General features: G+C 40.1%; 2 protein-coding genes across 3 annotated transcripts in view; one reads left to right on the forward strand and one right to left on the reverse strand.

Moving 5' to 3' along the window:
- 5PtaseI (inositol polyphosphate-5-phosphatase A) overlaps positions 1–17,829 on the reverse strand; it is a 38,257-nt gene extending 20,428 nt beyond the window's left edge. The window contains exons 1-7 of the mRNA XM_034981350.2: positions 17,674–17,829; positions 13,752–13,982; positions 4,540–4,707; positions 3,899–4,024; positions 3,398–3,526; positions 3,151–3,312; positions 821–945 (exon numbers count right to left, since the gene is read on the reverse strand). Of these exons, the coding sequence (XP_034837241.1) occupies positions 821–945; positions 3,151–3,312; positions 3,398–3,526; positions 3,899–4,024; positions 4,540–4,707; positions 13,752–13,982; positions 17,674–17,754 (1,022 nt within the window). The 5' untranslated portion in view covers positions 17,755–17,829. The remainder of the gene's footprint in view (positions 1–820; positions 946–3,150; positions 3,313–3,397; positions 3,527–3,898; positions 4,025–4,539; positions 4,708–13,751; positions 13,983–17,673) is intronic.
- A 1,572-nt stretch (positions 17,830–19,401) lies between these two features.
- On the forward strand, positions 19,402–27,864 carry Scgalpha (sarcoglycan alpha). Of its 2 annotated transcripts, XM_034981432.2 has the most exons (10): positions 19,402–19,539; positions 19,878–20,007; positions 21,027–21,169; positions 22,294–22,442; positions 23,536–23,667; positions 24,392–24,566; positions 25,342–25,586; positions 26,130–26,198; positions 26,718–26,819; positions 27,053–27,864. In XM_034981432.2, exons 2-10 carry the CDS (start codon positions 19,881–19,883, stop codon positions 27,477–27,479), a joined length of 1,569 nt encoding a protein of 522 aa, XP_034837323.1. In that variant the 5' UTR covers positions 19,402–19,539; positions 19,878–19,880; the 3' UTR covers positions 27,480–27,864. The 2 variants fall into 2 exon arrangements, with proteins under 2 accessions (XP_034837323.1, XP_034837325.1); XM_034981434.2 differs by lacking the exon at positions 26,130–26,198.
- Positions 27,865–27,938: the final 74 nt, after the last annotated feature.

The following is a 27,938-nucleotide window of genomic DNA, read 5'->3' on the forward strand; positions in this document are numbered from 1 at the left end:
AGACGTAAAATAATTTGTAGGGAGTCAAGGTGCCCCGGGAAAACGCCAAGAGCAAATACCGGCCCATATAACCGGGAGGTTGGTGGGACCATGGGAGGTGGAGGATCAAGGGTTAACTGTTGAGATGGACAATTTCACAGACCATGGAAAAATCACGTGAAGCCTTTATGTAATAATGGCTACCTCACTTAAAGTAACCTATAAAAATCGGTCAAGTGCGAGTAAGACTCGCACACGAAAGGTACCGTACCACAAGATGTTACACTTTTTCATTTTTGTTAATTTTTATGGCGACCATTTTGAAATTCTTATTTGTTGCCGCTATAGGCAATAGAAATACATATTCTGTTAAAGTTTCAACTCCCTATCTATTACGGTTCACGAGATACAGCCCGCTGACAGACGGACGGACGGCGAAGGGTTTGTAATACGGTCCCGTAACCCGTTGGAACCTTTCGGGTACGGCAATTCAATATCCGTAAAAGCCCTAGTAAACAGTGCATTTCACAAGATATTGCATCCTCTAATAATGTTATCTCCCTGGGTTTTTAAAAGAATCTGAGTAATGGAAGCCGGTTTTGCGGTTACTGTAAACCACTGACCTGGTCCTAAATAATATCTGTCCCGGCTGTACTCACGTGTTTAGTCGACGTTAGCTCGACTAGTTTCGAACCGTGCGCGAACGGACTCCCTTGAAAAAGGACCCCGGATGGGTTCGAAACTAGTCGGGCTAGCGTCGACTAAACACGTGAGTACAGCCGGGACAGATATTATTTAGAATGGAAATCACTCATGGTAGTTTAAACGCTAAAACACTGACCTGGTCTTCATGTAATGCGTGGGTAGATGCACGTCCTCTTCGAAGGGGTACGAGGGCGGGAACTTGACGGGGAACTCGTACAGGTTCGGCTTGAAGGCTTCCAGCTCGCGGTCATATTTCTGCAGCTGAAACAACCCATATAGCCATGGTACTGATTCTGAAGATAGTTCTAATAAGTTTCAATAATTTTGTAAAGTGGTGATAATAAAAAGAATACCCGGCTGTGTTTGTTGTGGACTCTTCTCAGACCTGGGCGCGTTTGGAACCCTCGTAGCTTTAGTTTTAAGTTTGCGTAATAATTATCACCACCATATCTTAGATATTCAACATCTGACCATCAAAAAGAGTAATTTATTACCTATTTTGAATAAATCATTGGACTTTGACTTTGAACGCAACTAAAAGAGACCGACTATCTCCCATACATCACTGGGTCCAAAAATTGATGAACCGTTACAAGTTTCAATTAGTGTGATTTGTTAGATAAAAATATCTCCTTTAGACTGCTTTACGCGGTGTCCTATGTGAGCCACGAATACTACGCGACGCGACGCGACACGACGTAATGCGTATATGGCAGATAGGCCGCAAGCACGGTATGCCGTTGCGTTGATCGCGTTCGTCGCGTTCGCAGCGTCGCGTCGCGTAGTATTCGTCGCTCACGCAGGACACCGCGTAAAGTTTCAGTTTGAGTGACAATTGCATAATCAAAATATCATGTTCAAATCCATGGGTTACGTTGTATTAGATAGTGTGTAATTTGAACAGTATTCATTCCCACAGTGAGCACGGTTCTGTCGTCGGTTTTAGTGCGATACTGCAGCTTGGACGAGTCTACGTTTTGTATCAGGAGAACATCATATCACTCACCCAGGGCTCTCGGAATATCTTCTGATGGTCGACGTGCGCAAACTCCTTCTTGCCCACAGTGAGCACGGTTCTGTCGTCGGCTTTGGCGCGATACTGTAGCTTGGACGAGTCTACGTTTTGTACCAGGAGAACATCATATCACTCACCCAGGGCTCGCGGAATATCTTCTGATGGTCGACGTGCGCAAACTCCTTCTTGCCCACAGTGAGCACGGTTCTGTCGTCGGCTTTGGCGCGATACTGTAGCTTGGACGAGTCTACGTTTTGTACCAGGAGAACATCATATCACTCACCCAGGGCTCGCGGAATATCTTCTGATGGTCGACGTGCGCAAACTCCTTCTTGCCCACAGTGAGCACGGTTCTGTCGTCGGCTTTGGCGCGATACTGTAGCTTGGACGAGTCTACGTTTTGTACCAGGAGAACATCATATCACTCACCCAGGGCTCGCGGAATATCTTCTGATGGTCGACGTGCGCAAACTCCTTCTTGCCCACAGTGAGCACGGTTCTGTCGTCGGCTTTGGCGCGATACTGTAGCTTGGACGAGTCTACGTTTTGTACCAGGAGAACATCATATCACTCACCCAGGGCTCGCGGAATATCTTCTGATGGTCGACGTGCGCAAACTCCTTCTTGCCCACAGTGAGCACGGTTCTGTCGTCGGCTTTGGCGCGATACTGTAGCTTGGACGAGTCTACGTTTTGTACCAGGAGAACATCATATCACTCACCCAGGGCTCGCGGAATATCTTCTGATGGTCGACGTGCGCAAACTCCTTCTTGCCCACAGTGAGCACGGTTCTGTCGTCGGCTTTGGCGCGATACTGTAGCTTGGACGAGTCTACGTTTTGTACCAGGAGAACATCATATCACTCACCCAGGGCTCGCGGAATATCTTCTGATGGTCGACGTGCGCAAACTCCTTCTTGCCCACAGTGAGCACGGTTCTGTCGTCGGCTTTGGCGCGATACTGTAGCTTGGACGAGTCTACGTTTTGTACCAGGAGAACATCATATCACTCACCCAGGGCTCGCGGAATATCTTCTGATGGTCGACGTGCGCAAACTCCTTCTTGCCCACAGTGAGCACGGTTCTGTCGTCGGCTTTGGCGCGATACTGTAGCTTGGACGAGTCTACGTTTTGTACCAGGAGAACATCATATCACTCACCCAGGGCTCGCGGAATATCTTCTGATGGTCGACGTGCGCAAACTCCTTCTTGCCCACAGTGAGCACGGTTCTGTCGTCGGCTTTGGCGCGATACTGTAGCTTGGACGAGTCTACGTTTTGTACCAGGAGAACATCATATCACTCACCCAGGGCTCGCGGAATATCTTCTGATGGTCGACGTGCGCAAACTCCTTCTTGCCCACAGTGAGCACGGTTCTGTCGTCGGCTTTGGCGCGATACTGTAGCTTGGACGAGTCTACGTTTTGTACCAGGAGAACATCATATCACTCACCCAGGGCTCGCGGAATATCTTCTGATGGTCGACGTGCGCAAACTCCTTCTTGCCCACAGTGAGCACGGTTCTGTCGTCGGCTTTGGCGCGATACTGTAGCTTGGACGAGTCTACACTTGCGCCGTTTTGAAGACGACAGGCGGTCAGTTCTTCTGTTACTTTCTGGAAAATATGAATTCGTTAACTTATTAAAAGTTTATTTACACAGAAATATTAATTTTAACAGAATGGTATTCGCCATTACTACCTTAACGACGGCACCAGTGTCGGTCCTAAAGTTGAAGTCCCCGAATATGAAGTACGGCGCCCCGTTGACGTCAGAGTGCAGATGTCTGAGCGTATGTCGCAATGCGCGCCGTCGACTGCGACAGTATACCTACAAAACATTGGTAAATCAGTCGCTCGATTGCGGTAGAATGACAGCTACAATGTCACGTTCGCAATCACCTCTGATTGGTTATCGGTCGCTCACTATTGGCCACAATGTATTGGCAACAAGAATTGCACAAATTCAGCCAATCACAACAATTGAGATTGTAATAAGGATTGGATGCAGGTTTTACGAAATCAACCTACTGGTAAATCTTTTACAGCTCGATCCCGGGAATGGTTATTGGTTCTGGATTGTGTTTAGGTAGTATAACAATAAGTTTTTGCCAGCGTTCTGGTTACACCCTGTATACGTAAAAAAAGACACGTCTTCAAACGCAGTTTGCAAAAGCTCCAAAAATTATATTTTTATACTCACAGAGGGGAAAGGTTCCATAGCCAGCAGGTTGGACGCGTCGTGGAACAGATGTATGTTGACAAACTCTATGGCAGTGCTGCGGATCGACCAGCGCGTGCGCAGGAAGCCTTTGCGAGACCATTTGCACTGTGAAACAATACCAATTAATTTATGCAGGGCCGTCTTTGCCCGGGGGTTCAAGGGGTGCGGTGCACCCGGGCGCAGAGAGCTCCTAGGGAGCGCAAGGCAACCGCCATAAATTTCCATAGGTACCTACTACATTGAAACAACGCGAGCGGAGCCGTGGGCACAGCCAGTGGAGTAAAAGGCTAACTTTTGCACCCCGGCGCCGAATATGCTTTGATGTGCGAGTGTGTGAACTGTGAGGCGTCCCCCTGCCTCATACCCCGATTGCCATCTCAACCTGTCGCGGACTATAGACTACAAGGGTCTAATTCCACGCGGACGAAGTTAAAGGCTAGTGTACTATTTTTTTAACTCAGATAAAAGTTAGCCTTTGACTGCAATCTCAGCTGGTGGTAAGTGATGATGCAGTCTACGATGGAAGCAGGCTAACCTGGAAGGGGTATGGCAGTTTTTAGTAAACACTTTGCCCATACCCTTTTTTACAATTAAAATGTTGTACTGTACTGTATACTTACTTCAGGAAAGAACTGTTGTGGGAACTTGGCCTTCTCTTTAGTGGTGACCTTCTCAATGTTGCCACTGTTGACCTCTTTGCTGACTACGTCAACATATGACTTCAGTTCAAAGTCCCAAATCTTGAGGTCCGTCAAAGTGGAATGAGCGAAGTACATGTTCCCAAGGGCCTGCAAAACATATAAAAGTGCAATTTATATTACACCAATATTATGAAGAGGTAAAGTTTTTAATGTCGTTAAACCACGAAATAACCTTAAAATCGTGAGGTAAAGTTTGTAAGTGTGTATGTAGGGGGTAATCTCCGGAACTAATGATCCATTCTGAAAATTCTTTTTCAACTATATCCATGTAAAGAAAACCGGCCAACTGCCACACCGAGGGTTCCGTAGAAGAGTTACTAAAGTCGTATTTTTTCGACATTTAGCAAGATAAATCAAAAACTATTATGAATAAAAATAAATAGAAATCTGTTTTAGAATGTACAAGTAAAGTCTTTTCATATGATACACACTCGGTATAGTAATCTTTACTTTGAAAGTTAAAAATACCAACTTTTGTTTATGAACACATTTTTTATTTTATTTTATTTTATTGTTTTTTGCAATCAACAGCGATATATACAATATAATTTTACATAAAAACAGACTGAAAATAAGGCCAAATAGGATTACAATTTTTTACAGATTACTTAAATAGATATGAAATATAAATTATTTATAACAGTACGTTTGATAATTTAAACAAGCTTTACAATAATATAATAATATGAAAATATAAAAGTCAATTAACTAGTAAAAATACCTAGTAGGTGATTCACAACATATGTATGTGTGTGTGTGATTAATTTTTTTCTTGTGATGTAACCACATTTTCCTTTACTTGTGCTATAAGACCTACTTACCTGCCAAATTTCATGATTCAAAGTCAACGGGAAGTACCCTGTAGGTTTTCTAGACAGACACGACAACGAAGTGAACCTGTAAGGGTTCCTTTTTTCCTTTTGAGGTACGGCACCCTAAAAATCAGACCAATCCGTTGCTCCGTTGCGGCGTGATTGACGGACAAACCAATAAACCAACAACCAAACACACTTTTGCATTAATTTTAGTAAGTATTTTTATATTTTTTTATTTTTTTTAAAGAATATTAGCTATATTAAAAGACTAATATTCCTCTTTCCTCTCCAACTAAGCGTCAAGCTTGTGCTAGGAGTAGGTACAACAATAGTGCAACTGGCAGGGCTTTGAACCGTCGACCTTTCGGTTTTCAGTCCACTCCTTTACCCGTTGACCTATTGAGGCTCTAAATCTCTAAATCTAATCTAAATAGTGATAAACGCGTTGTGTGGCCTGAGTTTTAACACGCCTAACGTTCACGTCAGAGATTTTTTTAATATCTAGGTATTACAAGTGGTAATAAGAGCTTACCGTAACTCTAATATCTGGTAATATTCGTATCAGACTGATAGGATATCAAGTCAGTATTGTCGAACCTATTCTGCCACAGATCGATTATTGATTACTCTATATTAGCTGATGCCCGCGACTTCACGTGGATTTAGGTTTTTCAAAATCTCGTGGGAATTGTTTTTTTTTCCGAGACAAAATGTAAATCCTGCGAGAATGCTTTGATTTACCAAGACAAAAGGTAGCCTATGTCACTCTACAGCCAGGAAAAAAATCGATAAAGTCAAATGATTTATTCAAAATAGGTAATATATTACTCTTTTTTTATAATCAGATGATGGATTTGTAAGATATAGTGGTGATAATTATTACGCAAACTTAAAACTAAAGCTACGAGGGTTCCAAACGCGCCCAAGTCTGAGAAGAGCCCACAACAGACTCAGCCGGGTATTCTTTTTATTATCACCACTTTACATAATTATTTAAACTTATTACAACTATCACATAGCCGTTAAGCAACTCATTCCCAAGCTTGCTTATCATTTAAATAATCCTTTACATTGTAATAGGATTTTTCAATGAGTTTACTTTTTATGAAAACTTTGAACGTGAACTTAATTATTGTATTATATTGTTAGGGTATTATTTAGAGTACTTTATAGGGATGCTTGAGTTCTCCATAATGTTCTCAAAAGTGTACGAAAGCTGCCAACCCACACAATATGCTCAGCGAAGTGAATTACCGCCTAAGCCTTTCTCATGCCGGTTGAGTTTGTTGTGGGCTCAGACCCGGGCGCGTTTCGAACCCTCGTAGCTTTAGTTTTAATTTCACGTAATTAATTTTCACCGTTACAATTTAACTAACGACAATCAAAAAGTGTTCAATGTTAGTTGTTACCAATTTTGAGTAAATGATTTGATTTTAACTTTGACTTTGAGAGGCGACCCGTGTTGACTACAAGTGGGCTGGCGATGGGATTATGATGATAAGCCGTCGAACGCATAGCCAGAGCGCTTTTGGTCGATGTGTACTAGGCTCTTTATAGTATAAGTTGCGATTTTCCGTATAACCTTTGAACGTCGTAAGCGAGTATTTATTTTAGTTTCATGTCAAGGGCGGGACGGCCGTTATTTATTAACGCCTCGTTGAAGTGGGCACACGCCCTGAAAGTTTTATCCGATTTACAAAAGAATAACATACAGGCTACAACAAAACTGCGATTCTTTATAAATTTATAATTTATTAGCTTATGCTCGCGACTTCGTCCGCGTGGACTACATAAATTTCAAACCCCTATTTCACCCCCTTAGGGGTTGAACTTTCAAAAATCCTTTCTTAGCGGATGCCTACGTCATAATACCTATCTGCATGCCGATTTTCAGCCCGATCCGTCCAGTAGTTTGAGCTGTGCGTTGATAGATTAAGATCAGTCAGTCACCTTTTCCTTTTATATATTTAGACTAGCAGTTGCCAGCGAATTGGTCCGCGTAAAATTTCTGGTTTCTCATGAGATTAGGAATTTTTCCGCTGCAAAAGGCCTCACTTACTTAGTCTCTCTTTAAGGCGGTTATGCACTCATCCGATCCGAGTATGTGAAAATACGTTCCTTTTGTTTTGTATGGGTCCTAATGACATATGTCGTAGATAATCGCCGGTATTCTCACGGATGACGGATAGAACTCGGATGACGGAAGTGCAGCGCGTAATCGCCGTTAGGGTCTTTGTGCACTCATCAGTGATTTGACGGATGCGTTAAAAAAATACGAATCGAATGTATCTACGTATTTGTGTGACGGTCACTTCGAAGAATCACGGATACGAAAAGAATACGGATGAGTGCACAAAGGCTTTTAAGGTACGGAACCCAGAATACCTAAATGCCGATTTTCATATCTCAAACTTCAAATACAGACTTCCATATAACTTTTCAACCTTCAAATCACGCCCTTAGGCACCCCCCTGCCCGACTTGCCTACGCAGACTATACCTAGACTATGCAGAGAACTTTCCGCTTTTATAAAATAACGAAGGTCTGGCACGCGCTGGCTCTTGGTCCAAAACAAATGAACGTCATAAAAGACACGCCGTGCAAGTAAATCAATTAGAAATCATCATCATGTACAAATAAAAATACTTTTTAATGCAAAAGAAATAGCGTATGTTTTACAACGGTACGTATTCTCGGTCATTGTTTAGGAAGGAGCTATTAAAATCGGCCCATTTCCATTTATAGGTGACGATGCTAAATGGAGTTACGTCATTAGGCCATATTGGATTTATTTTGGTCCTTTGAATCCAGACGTTTTATTCTTTCCACCAACTGTTTATTCATACTTTTTTTTCGTATTGTATTATGTATTTTCACAGTTAATAATTAGTCATTTCTATCTTTAACCTGTCGATCAGTTACTTCTTAACCGACTGCCAAAAAGGAGGAGGTTCTCAAATTTTTTTTGTATGTTTGTTACGCAATTACTCCGTCAATTATCAACCGATTTTGATGATTTTTTTTTGTTTTGTAGGACATAGGTACTTCAGAATTGGTCCCATTTTAGTTTGGTAAAGATCTGGTGAATATCTTCGGAGATGGAGAACGGAACTCCTCAATGGATAAGATTTTTTAGTTTTTAGTGTTTGTGGTTATTGAAATCGGTTTTTTTTTAATGTTTTATGTTAGGTATCCTACTATGTGAAAAATTGTAGGGTTTTTAAATAAAAAACGATGTTGCTAATTACTAACTTGTCGACAGATTACTGATTTTAATAAATAAACACGCGGGCATAAGCTAGTTATCGTTACAAAATATGTAGTACCGAGTCAGTAATGGTTTCCACCTGAACTGCGTCAGTATGACGAATTCTACGTCTAGGTTTTTACATAATGGTATTGCGTCGTAGTGATAATATTGCAAAATCCTTGGCATGGTAGGATATTACGATTTGTCTATAACAAAGGATGACGCGGAAAACGTCACTACACTACAGTACACGGCAGAAATTATTGTACGTCGACCTTTAGAAGGCGATAACGGTTTCGTACCTATGTGACGTTTTGTCGGTTTCAACGACAGAGACAACGCTCTACAAAGCCGAAATCTCATTCTAAAGGTATTTGTACCATATTTCTTGCCGGCTACTGTAATTTTGTCTTCGCTATGAATGTGGCTGCTTCTGTTATACCTACGTACAGTATTATAGGCTATAGGAACTTAACTAAAAATAAAAGTTTGCTATCGCTTTCATAATCCTCCCTGCGGAAAAAGATAAGTAGGTAATTATTAGATAATTTCATTAACAGCCTTAAAACTCTTCTCTAATTTTGCTTTCGCTAAGGATGTGGCTGATTCTTTTTTTTTTAAAGAATTTTCGCCATGTTAAATGACTAATATTCCCCTTTCCTCTCCAACTAAGCGACAGGCTTGTGCTGGGTGTCGGTACGACAATAGTGCAACGGGCGGGGTTTGAACCGTCGACGTTTCGGTTTTCAGTCCACTCCTTTACCAGTTGAGCTATTGAGGCTCTACATTGTTGTACGTACAGTCTATTTATATAGGTATTAAACTTAAAAAAGCAACGGACAGCTCAAACTACTGGACGGATCGGGCTGAAATTTTAGCATGCAGATAGGCTAGATTATGACGTAGACATTCGCTAAGACAGAATTTTTGAAAAATTAACACCTAAGGGAGTAAAATAGGGGTTTAAAATTTGTGTAGTCCACGCGGACCACGCGGACAAGTCGCGGGCTTAAATTTCGCTGTCGCTTAAATAATGCTCCCTGCGAAAAATGATATCTAAGTAATATTTATAACTTTGATAACAGCCTTTGGTGGGGACGGCGTGCTGCCAGCACTGTGGTAATTAAGGAGCAAAAAAACCAGTTAAGTGCAAGTCGGACTCGCACCACATGAAAGGTTCCGTACCATCGTAAAATAAACAACTCATTTTAAGGGTTCCGTACCTCAAAAGGAAAAACGGAACCCTTATAGGATCACTTTGTTGTCTGTCTGTCTGTCTGTCAAGAAACCTACAGGGTACTTCCCGTTGACCTAGAATCATGAAATTTGACAGGTAGGTAGATCTTATAGCTGACATTTGGGGGAAAATCTGAAAACCGTGATTTTAGGGTTAGATCACACAAAAAAATTAAATTGTGGTCATGAACTAATAATTAGTATTTTCAACTTTCGAAGTGAGATAACATATCAAGTGGGGTATCATATGAAAGGTCTTCACCTGTACATTCTAAAACAGATTTTTATTTATTTTTATGCATCATAATTTTTGAATTATCGTGCAAATTGTCGAAAATAAAAAATGTAGTACGGAACCCTCATTGCGCGAGCCTGACTCGCACTTGGCCGGTTTTTTTAATTTTTATGGCAACCATTTGGCGTAACTCTGTTCAAAGACTGTGGCTACTCAACTTAGTCCGGGAAGTCTCAATTTTCCACAGATTGCGACTTTGCCATAGTCACACGAATAAGTAATAGAACGGGAAATCCACATAATTCTTAAGATTATGCAGATGCAGAATTCCATGCATAGATGACGTGCAATATGACGTCATTACACCTTATAGGATTTACTGGTATTTGATTCTTCAAGCCGCATTCTATTCCACAATCCGGTTGATTCATACGCGAAGTAATCTACACTAATATTCAATAGAATAGAATATGAAATAGAAATATTCTGTGAACATTTCAACTCCCTACAGTACGCGGCCGAAAGTAATGAACATCGAGCTTGAAGGAGATAGCAGATTTGTAGAGCATTGTCTCTATCGTTGAGACCGACAAAACGTCATATAGGTATGACTCTACAAAGCCGAAATGTCATTCTAAAGGCCGATGTACATTACTTTCGGCCGCGTACTTTACCTAAGTATTACGGTTCAAGGAATACAGCCCGCTGACAGACAGAATTACGGACGGACGGACGGACGGACAGCGGATGTTTAGTCTTAGCTTAGATGCCTTAGGAACCCTAAAAATTATAATTGGCTGGTTTAATGGGAGGCTTCGGTAGTAGGCTAGTCTTACCCTTCTATTTATTGCGCTAGAGAGAGGTCGACCAAAAATACGTAGGTTAGGTATTTATGCTCAGAGTTATAAGTACATTTGCTAACTTTAAGTCAGGGTCGCTGTATCGATTTCTGCTTCCGACGAAATGCTAATAACTCGCTTTCCACGAGTTGATGAACTACGATGGGAATTAAAGTTTCTAAACGATAATAAGATTTAAAAAAACCGGCCAACTGCGAGTCAGGCTCGCGCAATGAGGGTTCCGTACTATAGTCGTATTTTTTCGACATTTTGCAGGATAATTCAAAAACTATGATACATAAAAATAAATATTAGTTTATGACCACAACTTAATTTTTTTTGTGTGATCTAACCCTAAATTCATGGTTTTCAGATTTTTCCCCAAATGTCAGCTATAAGATCTACCTACCTGTCAAATTTCATGATTCTAGGTCAACGGGAAGTACCCTGTAGGTTTCTTGACAGACAGACAGACAGAAAACAAAGTGATCCTATAAGGGTTCCGTTTTTCCTTTTGAGGTACGGAACCCTAAAAAGCGATCAAGTGCGAGTCGAACTCGCACACGAAGGGTTCCGTGTCATCTAGGCTATTTGTTATTTTATCCTCACCACCAAGTGTGTGTATATTTTTTTTTATTTCAAAGATATTGGACCCAATATTTCGCAAGAAATCGATTTTTTGTACACTTCTCAGTAGGTACACTCAGAAAATAAAATTTGATTAACACGCAGCCTATGTGTTAATCCAAGGTAAAATCTATCTCCATTCCAAAATTACAGCCTAATCATCCAGTAGTTTTTGCGTGAAAGAGTAACAAACACACACACATACAAACTTTCGCCTTTATAATATTAGTGTGATGATGTGAAAATGAAAGGGAGAAAAAAATATCTTGCGTAACAAGTTGCCGTAACTAAAGGGTTCCTAAAAATAGAAAATATAATGACGCCATAGCCTAAGCCTTGTAGAAGCACTTATGAATTCTGTGCAGTGGCGGATTTGCCCTAAGGCCCAGTAGGCCCGGGCCTAGGGCGGCTAGATATTAGACGCGGCCAATCATGACAAAAATCACTTTTTTTAGTAACAAAAAAAAATTGCGCCTGCTGCGCTCGAGCTCGAGGTAAATTTTTAACCCCCCCCTCAACTCATGGCTACGACCATGATTAATGGGTGTTGAGAAAAGGGCGGCTGGTGCTTACGAAATCCTGGGGCCTAGGGCGGCCAAGACTGAAAATCCGCCACTGATTCTGTGGGATTTACTGCTATAGATAGATAGCTATAGGTAAAGTCTGTTCACTAACTTAGTGTCGCTACACCCGCAGGCGCATTTATTATTTTCCTTTTATTATATTATTTTTCTATTCTAAGAATAAAATAGAATATCTACTACATTATTCTTAAGGTTCGTACGCACCTGAGCGGCGCGGCGCGGCGCTTCAGCGAGCTGCACGTCGCGGCACAGAGCGTCAAAATATCATTTCTATCATTTTGTATGGCGCATATCGCACTAGAGCGGCGCTGCACAGCGCTTCACCGCGCGTTGCCGCGCGGCACGGCTGGAGAGAATATTTTGAAGCGCAGCGAAGCGACGCGCAGTGCAGTGACGCTAGTGCGACATACCCAGCGGCGCGGCGCGGCGCTTCGCGCTCGTACGCGAACGGGTATAAAAGTGACGCGCAAGTGACGCGAGGTGCCGCGTACTGAAGTTGTAGTGCGGTAGGCACCGTCGAGCGGCCTGAGGTGACGCGTTCTGCAGTCGGACTGAAGCGCCGCGCCGCGCCGCTCAGGTGCGTACGAACCTTTATGGTTATTGTAACAAATAAAAATAAATAATAAACACTAGTTGGGTGGCGACACTAAGTTAGTGAACAGACAGTGTGATGTAGGTAACGAATGTCATATTTTGGACATTCGCGGATGCGAATGCGAATATATGCTGCCAACATTCGCGAATGCGAGTATTCAGTTTTTGTTTAAATTTGGCGCCAGCCGCCATTTGTCTATGGCTTGGTGACCTTGGCGGCAGTCCCTTTACCAAATGATACAGAGAAGACTGATGATGTGATTACGAGGTTAAGTTACTTTTTGTTACATTAAAAAACATAAGAAATTAATGGTTTTTTTTAATTAACCAACTATTACATCAAAACAATTTTTTTTTATATTCGCAGTAATTTCGCAAAAATATGCGAATATTCGCGAATGCGAATATTCGTTACATCACTAATAGGTACGTTTCTGCGATAAAAGACCGAAATCAACGAATGCAGAAGTTGAAACGAGGTGTTAAAGGTTGTCACATTAGTGAAATTGTTACCAGAGTTAACTTTTTATCACGGAAAATCTAGAGTTCCCACGGAATTCATAAGGGCCCATATTTTGGTACAGAATCGCTTGCGTCCCGGAATTTGACATACCTAGGCAACTTTTATCCCGGAAAAATCAAAGTCTACATGGGATTTTTAAAAAACCTAGATCCACGCGGAAGTCGCGTGCATCATCTAGTCATCATACTAATATTATGAAAGTGTGTATGTTTGTTGGTTTGTCCTTCAATCACGCCGCAAAAGAGGAACGGCGTGATTTTTTGCACGGGTATAGTTAAGGACCTGGAGAGTGTCATAGGCTACTTTTTATAACGGCAAATCAAAGAGTTCCCAGGGAATTAAAAAAAATCTTACTCCAATATGTAAAAAAACATGTTTCTAACGAAGATATTTAGAGGAAAAAAATCAATTTCTAGAAAGATTCTTACCGTAAATTTCTCCGGAGAGCTGAAGTCCTCGTCCAGGAATATCCTGATCTTGTCATATAGCCGCAGTTCTGGACTGTCGCAGAGCCTCTGTACGAAGTCTGTGACGTATTGCATGGACTTCTCATACGCTTTGCCGCCAACCTCTTGAAGATGGAGTGCTATGAACTTCGGGTCCATGCGCGCTACTGCTTGGAGGAACTCGGAGGTCCAAATCGGGAGCATGACGGAAGGCTGAAAGAACGTAACGAGTGTTTATTAGTGTTCCGTACCTCAAAAGGAAAAACGGAACCCTTATAGGATCACTTTGTCTGTCTGTCTATCAGGAAACCTATAGGGTACTTCCCGTTGACCTAGAATGGCAGGAAGGTAGGTTGCAGATATGAGGGGAAAAATCTAAAAACCGTGAATTTGCGGTTACATCACAAGAAAAAAATTAAAATGTGTTCATGAACAAATATTGCTCTTTTCAACTTTCAAAGTAAAATTACTATACCAAGTGGGGTATCATAATATGAAAGAGCTTTACTTGTACATTCTAAAACTGATTTTTATTGATTTTTAGGCATAATAGTTTTTAATTTATGCAAAATGACGATAAAATACGATTGTAGTACGGGACCCTCAGTGCGCGAGTCTGACTCGCACTTGGCCGGTTTTTTTATAATTTTATACCGTAGTGTAGGACGACCTTCAACCCGCTGGACCGAAGACCTGAAGCAGCGGGATGTGGAAGGTGGCGACTGGCGGACCATGTTTAGTGGCGCGGTCTTGAAAAGGCCTATGTCCACCAGTGGACGCATACAGGCTGATGAATTGGAATTATATTTTATCGATTACAAGTTCGGATCGTCCGCGCGTCGGACTTGCCTCGGACGTGGCACAACCTTGCATAGATCATCACTTACTCTGATAAGTTAAGAGAGGCGTACCCGGGAACCTCCCCGGACCCACTGACTAGGAGGTTGACGCTTTAACCACTAGGCTATCACAGTTTCATTGTAGTCAGGTAAGTAATCCATACTAATATTATAAATGCTCAAGTGTGTCTGTCTGTCAGTCTGTCTGCTAGCCATTCACGGGCCATCCGTTCAACCGATTGTGACGAAATTTGGTACAGCGATAGCTTACATCCCGGGGAAGGACATAGGCTACTTTTTATCCCGGAAATCAAAGAGTTCCCACGGGGTTTTTGAAAGCTCAAATCCACGCGGACGAAGTCGCGGGCATCATCTAGTAAATAACTTAGAGCCTCAATAGCTCAACCGGTATAGGAGTAGACTGAAAACCGAAAGGTCGACGGTTCAAACCCCGCCCGTTGCACTATTGTCGTACCTACTCCTAGCACAAGCCTGACGCTGAATTGGAGAGGAAAGGGGAATATTAGTCATTTAACATGGCTAATATTCTTTAAAAAAAAAACTAAACTTCTGTTTTTTTCTACAACAAAAATAATTATCTTTATAATTATGAATAGTAAAAACGAATTACTTATTCATATTTCCTGTTTATAACAAACTTGACGTCAGCGGTTTTTAATTGCCTAAAACGGTTTTGTTATGACATCCATTTTTACCTGACCTCGCTAGGAGGTTTTCTGTAATCTAAATATATAAAAGGAAAAGGTGACTGACTGACTGACTGATCTATCAACGCACAGCTTAAACTATTGGACGGATCGGGCTGAAATTTGGCATGCAGATAACTATTATGATGTAGGCATCCGCTAAGAAAGGATTTTTGAAAATTCAACCCCTAAGGGGGTGAAATAGGAGTTTGAAATTTGTGTAGTCCACGCGGAAGAAGTCGCGAGCGTAAGCTAGTCTGTAAATAATGTTCTTACAGTACGCGGCAGAAAGTAATGTACATCGGCCTTTAGAATGACATTTTGGCTTTGTAGAGCGTTGTCTCTGTCACTCATACCTATATGACGTTTTGTCGGTGTCAATGACAGAGACAATGCTCTACAAATCTGCTATCTCCTCTGCCGCGAACTGTACTAGCTTTTCGTTATTATTATGATCAACCAATCGTCGTCCCACTACTCTCTCTTTTCAGAATTAGAAGGGGTTAGGCCATAATCCACCACGCTGGCCAAGTGCTGATTGGCAGACTTCATTCCTTCTTGTCCTAAATTAAATAGTAATAGATATTATAGTTATAGATATTTTACTAACAAATAGGTTTAAGTTTTGTGTAATTATAAACACCAATATGATCCTTGTTGGTCCAAAAAAAATATTTTATTTTATTTATTTATTTATTTATTTATTCACCTTTGAACATTGTGAAGAACTCTCATGCATGCAGATTTCCTCATAATGATTTCCTTCACCGTTTAAGCAAGTGATATTTAATTGCTTAAACGCACATACTTAATCCCGTTTTTTTTTTTTTTTTAATTATTATTGACATCAACATGCGTTTTTATACTTAAATCAAATCATACTGTTGACATTACTTACCTAGATAGATGAATTTATATATAATATAAAGTTAAGTAAGTAGAGGTTATTGAGGATAATATTATTGATTGTAAATTTTCATTTTTTTCTATGATAATGTAATAGAACAATTTGCACACTAAGTTATTGGTTGAATGTGTTAGAACAAAATAGATTTAAGACCAAATTGTACCACATTCTAGCAAATAAACACTATTTCTATTTTGAAAAGGTGGAGTTGGAGGAGGGCCGAGATTGAACCCCAACCTCCCGATAAGAAGGCAAACGTTTTAATTACTATTCTATCACTGCCTTTACTAGCTTATACAAAATATAATATGTTACATATGTAACAAATGAAATTTTTAGATTTTTTCCAAATTCAGTCATTTTAGTTAAGGATTTGCGCACAATCACAAATTCACTAATGAGTACTTATCATAAAAATTAATTGACATTTCTATAAATTAGTGATACTGATAACAATTCCTGTTATTTCCATACAAATTAGTGGAGTTTTTAATCAGATTAGTTGTTTAATGAATGACAGTTTTTTATTAGATGTATGTAATGTAATGGTCAAGGATTATGCCTGGGATATGATGAGGGCTCACCCAGGTGCAAGCCCACATAGCCCCTCCGTTTCCCCTGAGTTCAATAGAATTCAATAAGAGTTCAACAATGGTGTCATATTGTAATACTGATGCTGCAGGGTACTGCACTAGAAGTTCTATGGCTTTTTAGGAACTGTTGATGGTGAATTAATTTTGTACCATTTACCATTGTACCAGACCACAACCACATGATCGAACTCCGTTCACGAAAATCCCATGCACTCCTTCGAAAATTCTATTATTTTCTGAACTTATTCGCCAGCAAGAAAAGATTGGAGAAGGTGGATAGGGAGGCGTGAGGGGTGCAACAGATCGACGTGATTTTTTGTATGGATATAGTTTAAGACTGGAGAGTAACACTGGCTACTTTTATCACGGATAATCAAAGAGTTCCCACGGGCGTTTAAAAACCTACATCCATGCGAACGAAGTCGTGGGCTAGTTGTCAAATATAATCAGAACTACCTTCTATCTATAGTGTTATTGGGGAAAAGCCCTACCATATCTATAATATAAAAATGAATCACTAAATGTGCTGCTCATCGCAAATCTCGAGAACCGCTGAACCGATTTGGCTAATTCTTTTTTTATAATATTCCTTTAAGTACGAGGATGGTTCTTACGGAGAGAAAAATTTAAGTCAACCTCCCCCTCAATTTTCTAAATTCCACCCGAGCGAAGCCGGAGCGGTTCAGCTAGTTGATTATAGAATTGCCACAATAAACAAGTAACATAAACACTCTATCTATTCAAAATAAGAACACTAGTCAACACATTATTCTAATTCAAAAAATGTGGGCAGGCACAGACCGCGATTAGAACGAGTCTCGGTCGAGAAAACTTTGTTGTTAAATGAACTTTACTCACGTCTTCGAATATGGATCCAACGTTCGCAGTCACAAGCAGCAACGGTACTTTCTCGGAACCCATTTTTTTGAATTTCAACATGTTTATTTCGCATACATAATATTTTTTTTAAGCACCACTCCACTACTCCTCACTGCTCCTCACACCAATGTACTCTGTGCCCAGTGTTTCCATATGTAAATCGAGAATTACCGTGTTCATGGGTTAAAATTACGGTGTTTCTAGATTAAATTACGGTGGATTAGCTAAAAGAATACCGTGTAAATTACCGTGTCATTTTTAAAATTTGCTTTTTAATCAACTATTAATATTATTCTGAATCTGACTCTCCTAGCATACTTAGCAATATCTTTTTCATATACGGATTTATTCATATTTATATTTTGTTAAATCTCATTAGTTTTACATTTTACTCCTTCCTAATTGCTTGAATAAGGACGAAAATAGATTGCTGAGATTTGATGCTTAAACCGAGAGCAAGATAAATGTTGCCATTACGAAATATGCTTAGGTGACTGAGATTCGTACTCGTATTACGCAGTATATTATGAATTTTTAACGTGATTTTGTATTACGGTGACACGGTCAAGGTAATGGCCATATTACCTTGACGGTAGATTAGGGCTGAATTACGGTGCATCTACGGTAATTACCGTGTACATGGAAACACTGTCTGTGCCTCACACCTTCGAGCAACAGAGCAACCCAGACTGAGACTGACATTTTGATTTTTCTTAGTTGTAATAATGCTGCCAGGCCCTTATCAAAATTTCCCCCCAAGATTTTTTTTAGATCCCCCTTAAAAGTTTTAAAACCCCATGAGAATTGACATGGTAGGTAACAGATGGTTCATATTATTTTGTTCTTTGGTTCGTATTTTCTATCTTTCATTCGGCATCTGTCACTTGAAATGAAACATCAGTGGCCCTACCACGGTTGTTTGACAGCTACAATGTCACGATCGCAATCATCTCTGATTGGTTAATGCTCGCTCACTATTGGCCACAATGCATTGTTGCTCATTGTTGCAACAAGAATCGCACTAATTCAGCCAATCGGAACAATTGAGATTGTAATAATGATTGATGCAGGTTTTAGACAATCGCCCCGCCACAACACAACAAGAATCATAGGTGTTAAGCAAAATTAGATACCTACCTAATCACTCCAGTGAACTTTCACTCTGAATGAACCGTCTGATATCACTTTAGTTAGTGTAATAATGTATAGGTTCATACATATTAATCGTGCATATAATTTCTTTGATGAAGTGCCGTTGTTCGTAAATCGTGACTCATAAAATAAAGCTCTTAGGCGAATACTCATGGTGGAAGTGTGGAGCTAGCAGGTTTGTTAGTAGCCCTGAAAAATCCAAAGAAAATTCCAGCCCATGAATATCCCCTTTTACCCAAAATTTCAGGGAAAACCTCCTAAGCTGGAACCACTGTATTCATGTACGAATCGTGAAATGAATGGAGTGACGTGACGTTAAGTTTTACGTGTAAAAAGTTTACACGATTCACAGTAAAATAACTTCCTAACCATAAATTATTTAGTGATATCTTAATCATTGAATGTTACGCATATTTTCAAATGAAAGTTTTATAAATGGGCTTTAATTTAGAACCAAAAATGTTCTTTAGAATAGAAAATTATGTTGTTAGTCTTGTGGAATGGATCGTAAATTTCAATACCAACCCACAAGAACACAACATTATTTTTTTCTCAACATTGTTTTTGTTTGCAAATTGCAACCAATGACGTCGCGTCTGTTTTACGTACGTCACTTAGTCACGCCCTATTTTCAGGGACGTATTTGCTTATTTTTATCGAAAACATAAATAAATGGGAAGTAACTAAATAATTGTAAGTAAATTTAATACCTATCTACTTATTCCAAATTAAATGATGACTTCTATTTAACATTCGTTAGCGTAGGTTTGATAAATGTATTTTATTATTTCTAGCTCAGTTTATTTAGGTCTGTGCGTACGCGGAATTTTTATTTTATTTTTGTTGCGTTCTTTACTGCTTTTGCTAAATTACTGTTTTGTTCATTAAATATTCAAAATTATTTAAATAATTTAATTAAGTATATTTAACCAGTAATTTAACGGTTTATATATGGATATTCAGTAATTTTAATTTAACTCAGTCAATCTAATTTTAAAATTTTATTTGACCGTTCCTTTTTAAATTTTCAGAATATGGTGCTAATATTGATTTGGATATTATTCTTTGGCAAAGCGGTATTAGGGCATGTCTATAATGCGGTGGAAACAGAAATGTTTGCAATACCGATCAGTCCCAATTTGTTCAACTGGACATATCAAGGTATGTCCAAACTCCAAATAATGTCTAACTAGAGAAGTTAAGTAGGTACATACCTACTTACTATGTACCCACCTATAGTCCGTACAAAATGACTCCTCACACGCCATTTTAACTCTATGGGTCAGCTGTCACCTTTAAAATAAGGACTAATAAAATCGTAGGTACTCTTGATATGAAATGACACATTTCATCTAAACCTTCGTGGTTTTTTTGCTCTGTCTTAAAGCCTCAGAACAAATCTGATTAAAGCGGACTTGTTAAACATTCTTTATGTTGATAATTAAATTACGATTAAAACTTATCAGATTAGGTAAGTACCTACTTATTAAAAATTAATGTTTGTCTGTCTGTCTATTCGTTACCTCGTTCGCGCGTCGTTCATCTGATTATAGTTGTTGTTGGCACTTCCGTGAAGGTTTTTGGCACTGTACCATCAACGCACAAACGCACGCGTGCCAAGTCTGCAATTCCGCACTTGGCCAGCGTGGTGGACTAAGTATGGCCTAAAATCCGCTTTTCATTTTGAGTGCAAACCTGTGCTCAATAGTAAATTTATTTATTTATTTATGAAAGCTAAAGTAAAAATATAAGTAATTTCTCGATAAGTTTCATGAATATTTGTTTTAGGATTAAAAAACCTGAAACTTGACTGTAAAAAAATTAACGAAAATATAGGCAAAATAAATTTTTATTTAGCCTATGCTTTCCAAATTTTTTTACAAATATTCTGATGATGTTATTGAACAGATAGAATTTGATTTGATGGTGATACAAAAATCTTGAAGACAGTACATCCAGCGAAAGTGTGTCTGTCTGTCTGTCTGCTAGCTTTTCACGGCTCAACCGTTCAACCGATTTTGACGAAATTTGGTACTGAGATAGCTGGCATCCCGGGGAAGGACATAGGCTACTTTTAATCCCGGAAAATTGAAGAGCTCCCATAGGATTTTTAAAAACCTAAAGTCGTGGGCATCATCTAGTTTGTTCATACTTGAATGGGTATTTGTCTGCTTTCCCAGAATTCGACCAGCAATACAGATTCCACGCATCTCTAATCGGCAAGCCGGAGTTGCCGCCGTGGCTCCGGTACATCTACAGCGGCCGACACCACTCCGGATTTATTTTCGGCACACCACCGAGGAATACCAAGTCGCCGATCACTGTAAGTGCATATAATACCTAAAGTGCGACAAGGCTTTTTTGGGGAGTGGCGAAAATCCGAACTAACGTTGTCGTCAAAGCCTTTGTTCTTAACATAAACAAGAATAGTACAAATTCAGCCAATCACAACAATGAGGAAGTTTCAGGGCAACGTTCGATAAAATTTTCATAGGTGCTAAATAAATGCAGTAGGGCGATTGTCTAAAACCTGCATCAATCATTATTACAATCTCAATTGTTCTGATTGGCTGAATTTGTGCAATTTTTGTTGCAACAATGCATTGTAGCCAATAGTGAGCGAGCATTAACCAATCAGAGATGATTGCGATCGTGACATTGTAGCTGTCAAACAACCGCGGTAGGGCCACTGGTTTTAGACAATCGCCCTACGGGTTTATTTTCAGAACAAGGAGTACCAAATCTCCGATAACTGTTTACGCGTTATCGTTTATCTTTGAAGTTTCGATCGTTTTATTTATAGGTCCATCGTTAAAGTTTCGGACGATTTTGTATAAATATTTGGGTGCTGAGGCAATCAACCAACTGGACGGATCGGACTGAAATTTGGCATGCAGATAGCTATTTTCACGTAGGCATCCATTAAGAAAGGATTTTTACAAATTCAACCCCTAAAGGGGAGAAATAGAGGTTTGAAATTTGTGTAGTCCACGCGGATGAAGTCGCGAGCATAAGCTAGTATAATATTAAGCGTTAATCTTGAAGATCTCTAATAAATATACTCACCCTTCCGAAGTACGAATATTCGCTTAAAAAACTAGCCGATAAAAAAATAGCCGATTACTGCAAACCATCAAAAACCAAATCGATTCGATCAAGTAAGCGTTGAAAGTTAATTTTACTTTCAATGGTTACTTTACTTACATTTTGTTAATTACATTACGTAGGTACTTAATGCTCGTTCCAGCAACGCGCAGGACTGCAAATACTTTTTTTATACATGGCATAATATTGTATATTAAATCTTTGAAAAGAGCAACCGCCGAATTTCTTGCTGGTTCTTCTCGGTAGGAAAGGCATTTCGAACCAGCTGTCGATTCAAAAATACTTGTAAAAGTTTATTTGAATAAAAATATTTTTATTTTATTTTTATTTTAACGTTTACAGGTGGAAGTAATAGGCCTAAATAGACAGGACTATGAAACTCGTCGAGTGTTGCTGACCCTGAAGGTCATCCCAAAAGACAACATGGCGAGACATGAGGTGGAACTGAAGATCGACAACCTTAATGTTGAAGATTTGTTAGATGAGCATAGGTGAGATCCTTTCAATCCATCAGCCTGTTTGCGTCCACTGCTGGACATAGGCCTTCCCAAGAGCACGCCACCACACACGATGCTCCGCATTCCTCATCCACCCACTTCCTGCTATAGTTCTTGCATTTCACGAAGGCGAGTGGCTCATGCTTGTGTGTAAGTCGTATCGGTATAAGTAGGGTACAGTAAATGTGTGCGTTTGCGAGCGCTTGCTCGCGACTGATTGGTCCGACGTGCACGCACACTTACGCAATGCCCGTGTATACTACGTAACCACAAGTAAAGTTCACTCGCCTTCGTGAATTGCAAGAACGGTACCTTCTTAAGGTCGTCAGTCCAGCGGGCTGGAGGTCGTCCCACACTGCGCTTGCTGATACGCGGTCTCCACACCAGAACACGTCTGCCCCATCGGCCATCGGTTCTGCGGCAGACGTGGCCTGCCCACTGCCACTTCAGCTGACTAATTCGTTGAGCTATTTTTACCTCCCTGGCGCAGTGATAAGCGCTGTGATCTTATTAGTCCCGGTGCCGGATTCGATTCCCGGCAGGGGTTTGGAATTTCATAATTTCTGGGGTTCGGTTATAATAATTTTTTCTCTGGAACTGTCCATTATCTTATAACGGGAGTGGTATTAGAGGTGAGGGAGCATTTTAAATTTTATAATTACTAAATTTCTGGTCTGGTCTGATGGGAGGCTTCGGCCGTGGCTAGTTACCGCTCTACCGGCAAAGCCATGCCGCTAAGCGATTAAGCTTAAGATTTATTTATAGATCGCACTTTGTCTTTGCTCAGACTTAATATTGAGTTAAAACGGGACAGATTTATGTGAGAGATATAGCTCTGTCTCGTTTTAACTCTAGCTTAAGTCTAACTAAGCTAAGTCAGAGTACGCTCTATAGATCTCACCCTTAGCGTTCCGGTACGATGCCGTGTAGAAACTATAGGGTTTAATAAAACTGCAATACACCTTCCAGGTTAGCCCGCTTCCATCTTAGACGGCGTCATCACTTACCACCAGGTGAGATTGCAGTCAAGGGCTAACTTGTATCTGAATAAATAAATTTAAAAAAAAATTTTGGCTGGGCCTTTCAGGATGACACGTTTGAAGGACATCCTAAGAACGAAGCTATGGACGGAAAGTAGCACGGACTTGTATCCTACGTTTCTTGCATCTGCTATTGACTTGGGGGCACGATTGCCTTTGAAGCCCGGCGATGGAGAAGGGTGAGGGCTGACGCTCATATATTTTTTTTATTTTTGAAAATCTTAGCGTATTGAAAGATACTTTCTTTTTTTTTAAATTACCAACATAATGTTTAACAAATCCAATTTAGACACAGCAAAAAAACCACGAAGGTCACTTAGATCCAGTTGTTTGAGTTGTACATTTATATCTCAGTCAATCCGTCAACTTATGTTTTAAATGCCTATCTCTTATTTTTCTCTAAACTACTTAAATTTAGTGTCTGCATCTTTTTCTTTTTAATATTGCTAAAAAAGGACGCAAAATGAATTTTTGAAGACTTTAGCGCACTGCTCACGACTGGCACCTAAAGTCTCAGATTAGGTTAAGCCTAAAGCCACGAGGTTTGACCTGTTCTAAATAAAATTAGGTTTGAGTTACCTTTTCTTTTTACAATGGTAAGAAAAAGATGCGAACATCTACTACTCAAAAATTTTGTTGCGCTCAGAATCAGTAGCTACCATTATTAAATAAAATACGTATGGTACGCGGCCGAAAGTAATGTACATCGACCTTTAGAACGTGATAGCAGATTTGTAGAGTACTGTCTCGGTCGTTGATACCGACAAAACGTCATATAGTCGTCATAAGTGACAGAGACAACGCTCTACAAAGCCGAAATGTCATTCTAAAGGCCGATGTACATTACTTTCGGCCGCGTACTACTTAGGTATATGTTATTTTTCCATTGCGACGTAATTTTAGGCTCGTAGTTCGACTGGGCAGTACCATGCCGTTCTCGTCAGAACTGAAACGGCTGAGAGAAGAGGTTCGTCCCTTATCACGGCTACCCAGTTGTCCTCGTGAATATAAAAGGACAACTGTTGAAAGACTGTTCCGAGACGCTGGCTTGACGCTTGATTGGTGCAGCTTTGAATTGGTAAGTTCAATGACTTCTTATCTTGACCCAATTTCAGTTTATTTATTCACTAGCTGATGCCCGCGACTTCGTCCCTTTGAATTAGGTTTTTTAAAAATCCCGTGGGAACTCTTTGATTTTCCCGGATAAAAAGTAGCCTATGTCACTCTCCAGGTCTTTATCTATACCCATGCAAAAAAATACGCCAATCCGTTGCACCGTTGCGACATGATTGAGGGCCAAACCAACAAACCACCAACAAACAAACACACGTTGATAATTTTGATTGATCAACGGCTAAAGGTTGATAAAACGATCAAGTTAACATCGATCGATGCTGGCTCAAAGGTCAATTGGTGGTGAAACGACAAATCGCCATGCGGGACTGACGAATCGATAAATATCGAGCAATCGATATCGAAATTAAGGTTGTTCAACATAGGATTTTTTCTTTGAAATTATTGCGACCGAACGATCCTGTCCCATCCAACTCTGTTACAACAATGTGCATCCCATCATTGGAATGCGTACCTCCCGCTTGTTCGCTCTAATCTGTCGTACCGCTTACCTATAGTACGCGACAGGTTGAAATGGCATTCGGGGAGGGAACAGCCCGCACAGCCCCTGCGCTAACCCGTTGCGGGCGAGCGCGGGTAACGTGCGGGTTTGCGGGGAGTCTCCCCGCCTCATGCCCCGATTGCTTTTTCGACCTGTCGCGTCGAGTTTACCTTTTGCTCGCATAGTGACGTCATCAGTTACGCTGGCGATGTAGTAGTTAATTAATTATTCTTTTCAGTACAACACGATATACAAAGAGCGTACAACAGAGCACCTAGAATACCTAACCGAAATACCAAACACATCCAAAACCCGTAACTCAAAGGGTCTAGAGACTGACGTATGGTCAGCGCCGTACAAGCAGTCATTGCCGTCGCGGAGCTACGCGCAGCAATTAACAGCAGCGATTGCTGCGCCGATGGTGCTGCTATTGCTGTCCATTGCTGCGCTCACTGCTGTGTTGTGCTTCCATTATGCTGCTATGTGAGTACTTAATTAAACTTTTTTCATCATACTTAACGGCGATATAATCAACTTGTCACTCGCAACAGCGTCCTCGTAAAATTTTAATTTTATAAGAACAATTACTGGTATGACATAATCTAAGAACGCCATATTAATTTTAATCAAATCAGCAACTCTTGATCAATTAATTTACTACTACACTAGGACTAGGACTTGTGTTATTCACGACTAGCTTATGCTCGCGACCTCGTCCGCGTGGACTACACAAATTTCAAACCCATGTTTCACCCCCTTAGGGGTTGAATTTTCAAAAATCCTTTCTTAGCGGATGTCTACGTCATAAAAGCTATCTGCATGCCATATGTCAGCCCGATCCGTCAAGTAGTTTGAGCTGTGCGTTGATAGATCAGTCAGTCACCTTTTCCTTTTATACTATTTAGATATCTCAGGAGGAACCTTCCTTTTATTTTAGAGATCGCTACATTATTATAGCTATTGTGAATATTTGGGGATAGACAGTTTTATAAATAGGTACCTAATAACCTACCCAATATCTTTCAGGCCAGATCCAGAATCAAATAATTTCCTTGAGGGAATTTATCACATCTGTGAGGAATACAAAATGCGAAGGTTCGAAATTGTGTGTCCAATAAACTAACCAGCTTTTTATTAAAACAATTTAACAACTTAGAAATATCTTAAGCCTTTACAAAGTCAATAAAATAAAAAATAAAAATTGACTAAAACAATAAAACTAAAACCTTAAAAAATATAATATTATAACTAAAATATATTATTAAACGGAGTCCCTTTAGGCAAGGTTCCGAAGATACTGGCAGCGTTCCCCCTTTGAATTGCTAGGCTTATTCTTTGTCCGAGGAAAAGACAGAAATAAGATATTATGTTTTATCGCTAACCTACATGACTAGAATTTAGATTAGCCTGTGATAGATTTTTCTCCCACTTGCTCAGAATCGGCTACTTTACTTAGTACGATTATATCTTGTGTGACTTGACTGAAGAAAAGATTTCATTACAGAGGACTGTCTATACTGGCCGCGCGCCAGCAATTTCCAAGAGGACTGTAATGGAAATTGCTGGACAGTAACCAGAAAGATTTAAGAACTGTTAGATATTCTCTAATTTCAGAGCACACAAGTCAGCAAGAGTGGAACTTTGCAGGTACGGCACTGGCAACACCGAACAGACGCAAGTGGGCGACAATACGAGCCAGAAGAGTTTAGGTCTCAGGTAAGTTTTGATAAGTGCCTATATAAATAACTAGTAAGTATTATAAGTACCATGCTAACAGCCTCACTCAGAGTCGCTAATCGTTATCTACTTAAGATTGAGATAAAACGAGACAGATTTATGTGAGTGATATTAGCTCTGTCTCTTTTAACTCAATCTTTAGTATAACTATTAAGCGACTCTGAGTGCGGCTGTTAGAGTAAGTTCCCCAATGAAGTTTTATTTTGTTTCAGTCCAAACAACAGTCTAGCCCGCCCTTACAGCCCGAAATCCACCACAAACCTAGCGGCAAACTACAACCGCCCACAACCTCCCCCCTACATGGGCAGCAACACACACCAGCGCAAATCCCACGACCGGACGCCGTCCACACACTCACACACACCTGAACACAACCGCGGACACCTAGCACTCGAGGAATCACTCCAATTACTAAACGAAGCCAATATAACCAACGAATTCGACAACCTAATCTTACAAAGCAAAATAATCGACCTAGCCGACGGTTCTGACGATTACGTTCCCATTAAACCGGATTCAACCGAATATTTGTCGATGAAACCGGATAAAACCGGTTATGTTTCGAATAATCCGGATTTGGACGATATAAACGTGCCGGAACTAGCTAAGTATGGGATTTCTGGGATTGGGCAGATTTGACATGACGTTACGGACGGTTCGGAACCGCCAGTTAAGACTTGGTTTTGCTGAAGTCTTAACAGAATAATTTTACCTGTTCAAATACTTAGGTACTCAATATACTGACATCGAAAACAGGTGCCATCATTTTAGATTCTCGTAGACGATAGAACTCAATGTAGGTAAACCATTCAGACAACAAATTCAATACTTTAGCACGTAGGTATAACATAACGAGGTACTTAGTTATTATTGCAAGAAAGTAAGAAACGACACTAACTTATACCTACCTATGTAATTTTTTATGTAAGCACTTAATACAAAATACACTCAACGTAGATATTTATAATCACAAATTAAATGTATGAAATGTTTCTAGTCATAACTAGTCAATAAAGTGTTCTAATTTAAATCTCGTTTTAATTTTATTCATCACTAATCGTCACCTCACCTATAACTGAGGACAGATCTCCTCTCAGG

This window comes from Maniola hyperantus, chromosome 24 (assembly GCF_902806685.2).
Source record: "Maniola hyperantus chromosome 24, iAphHyp1.2, whole genome shotgun sequence".
NCBI lineage: Eukaryota > Metazoa > Arthropoda > Insecta > Lepidoptera > Nymphalidae > Maniola > Maniola hyperantus.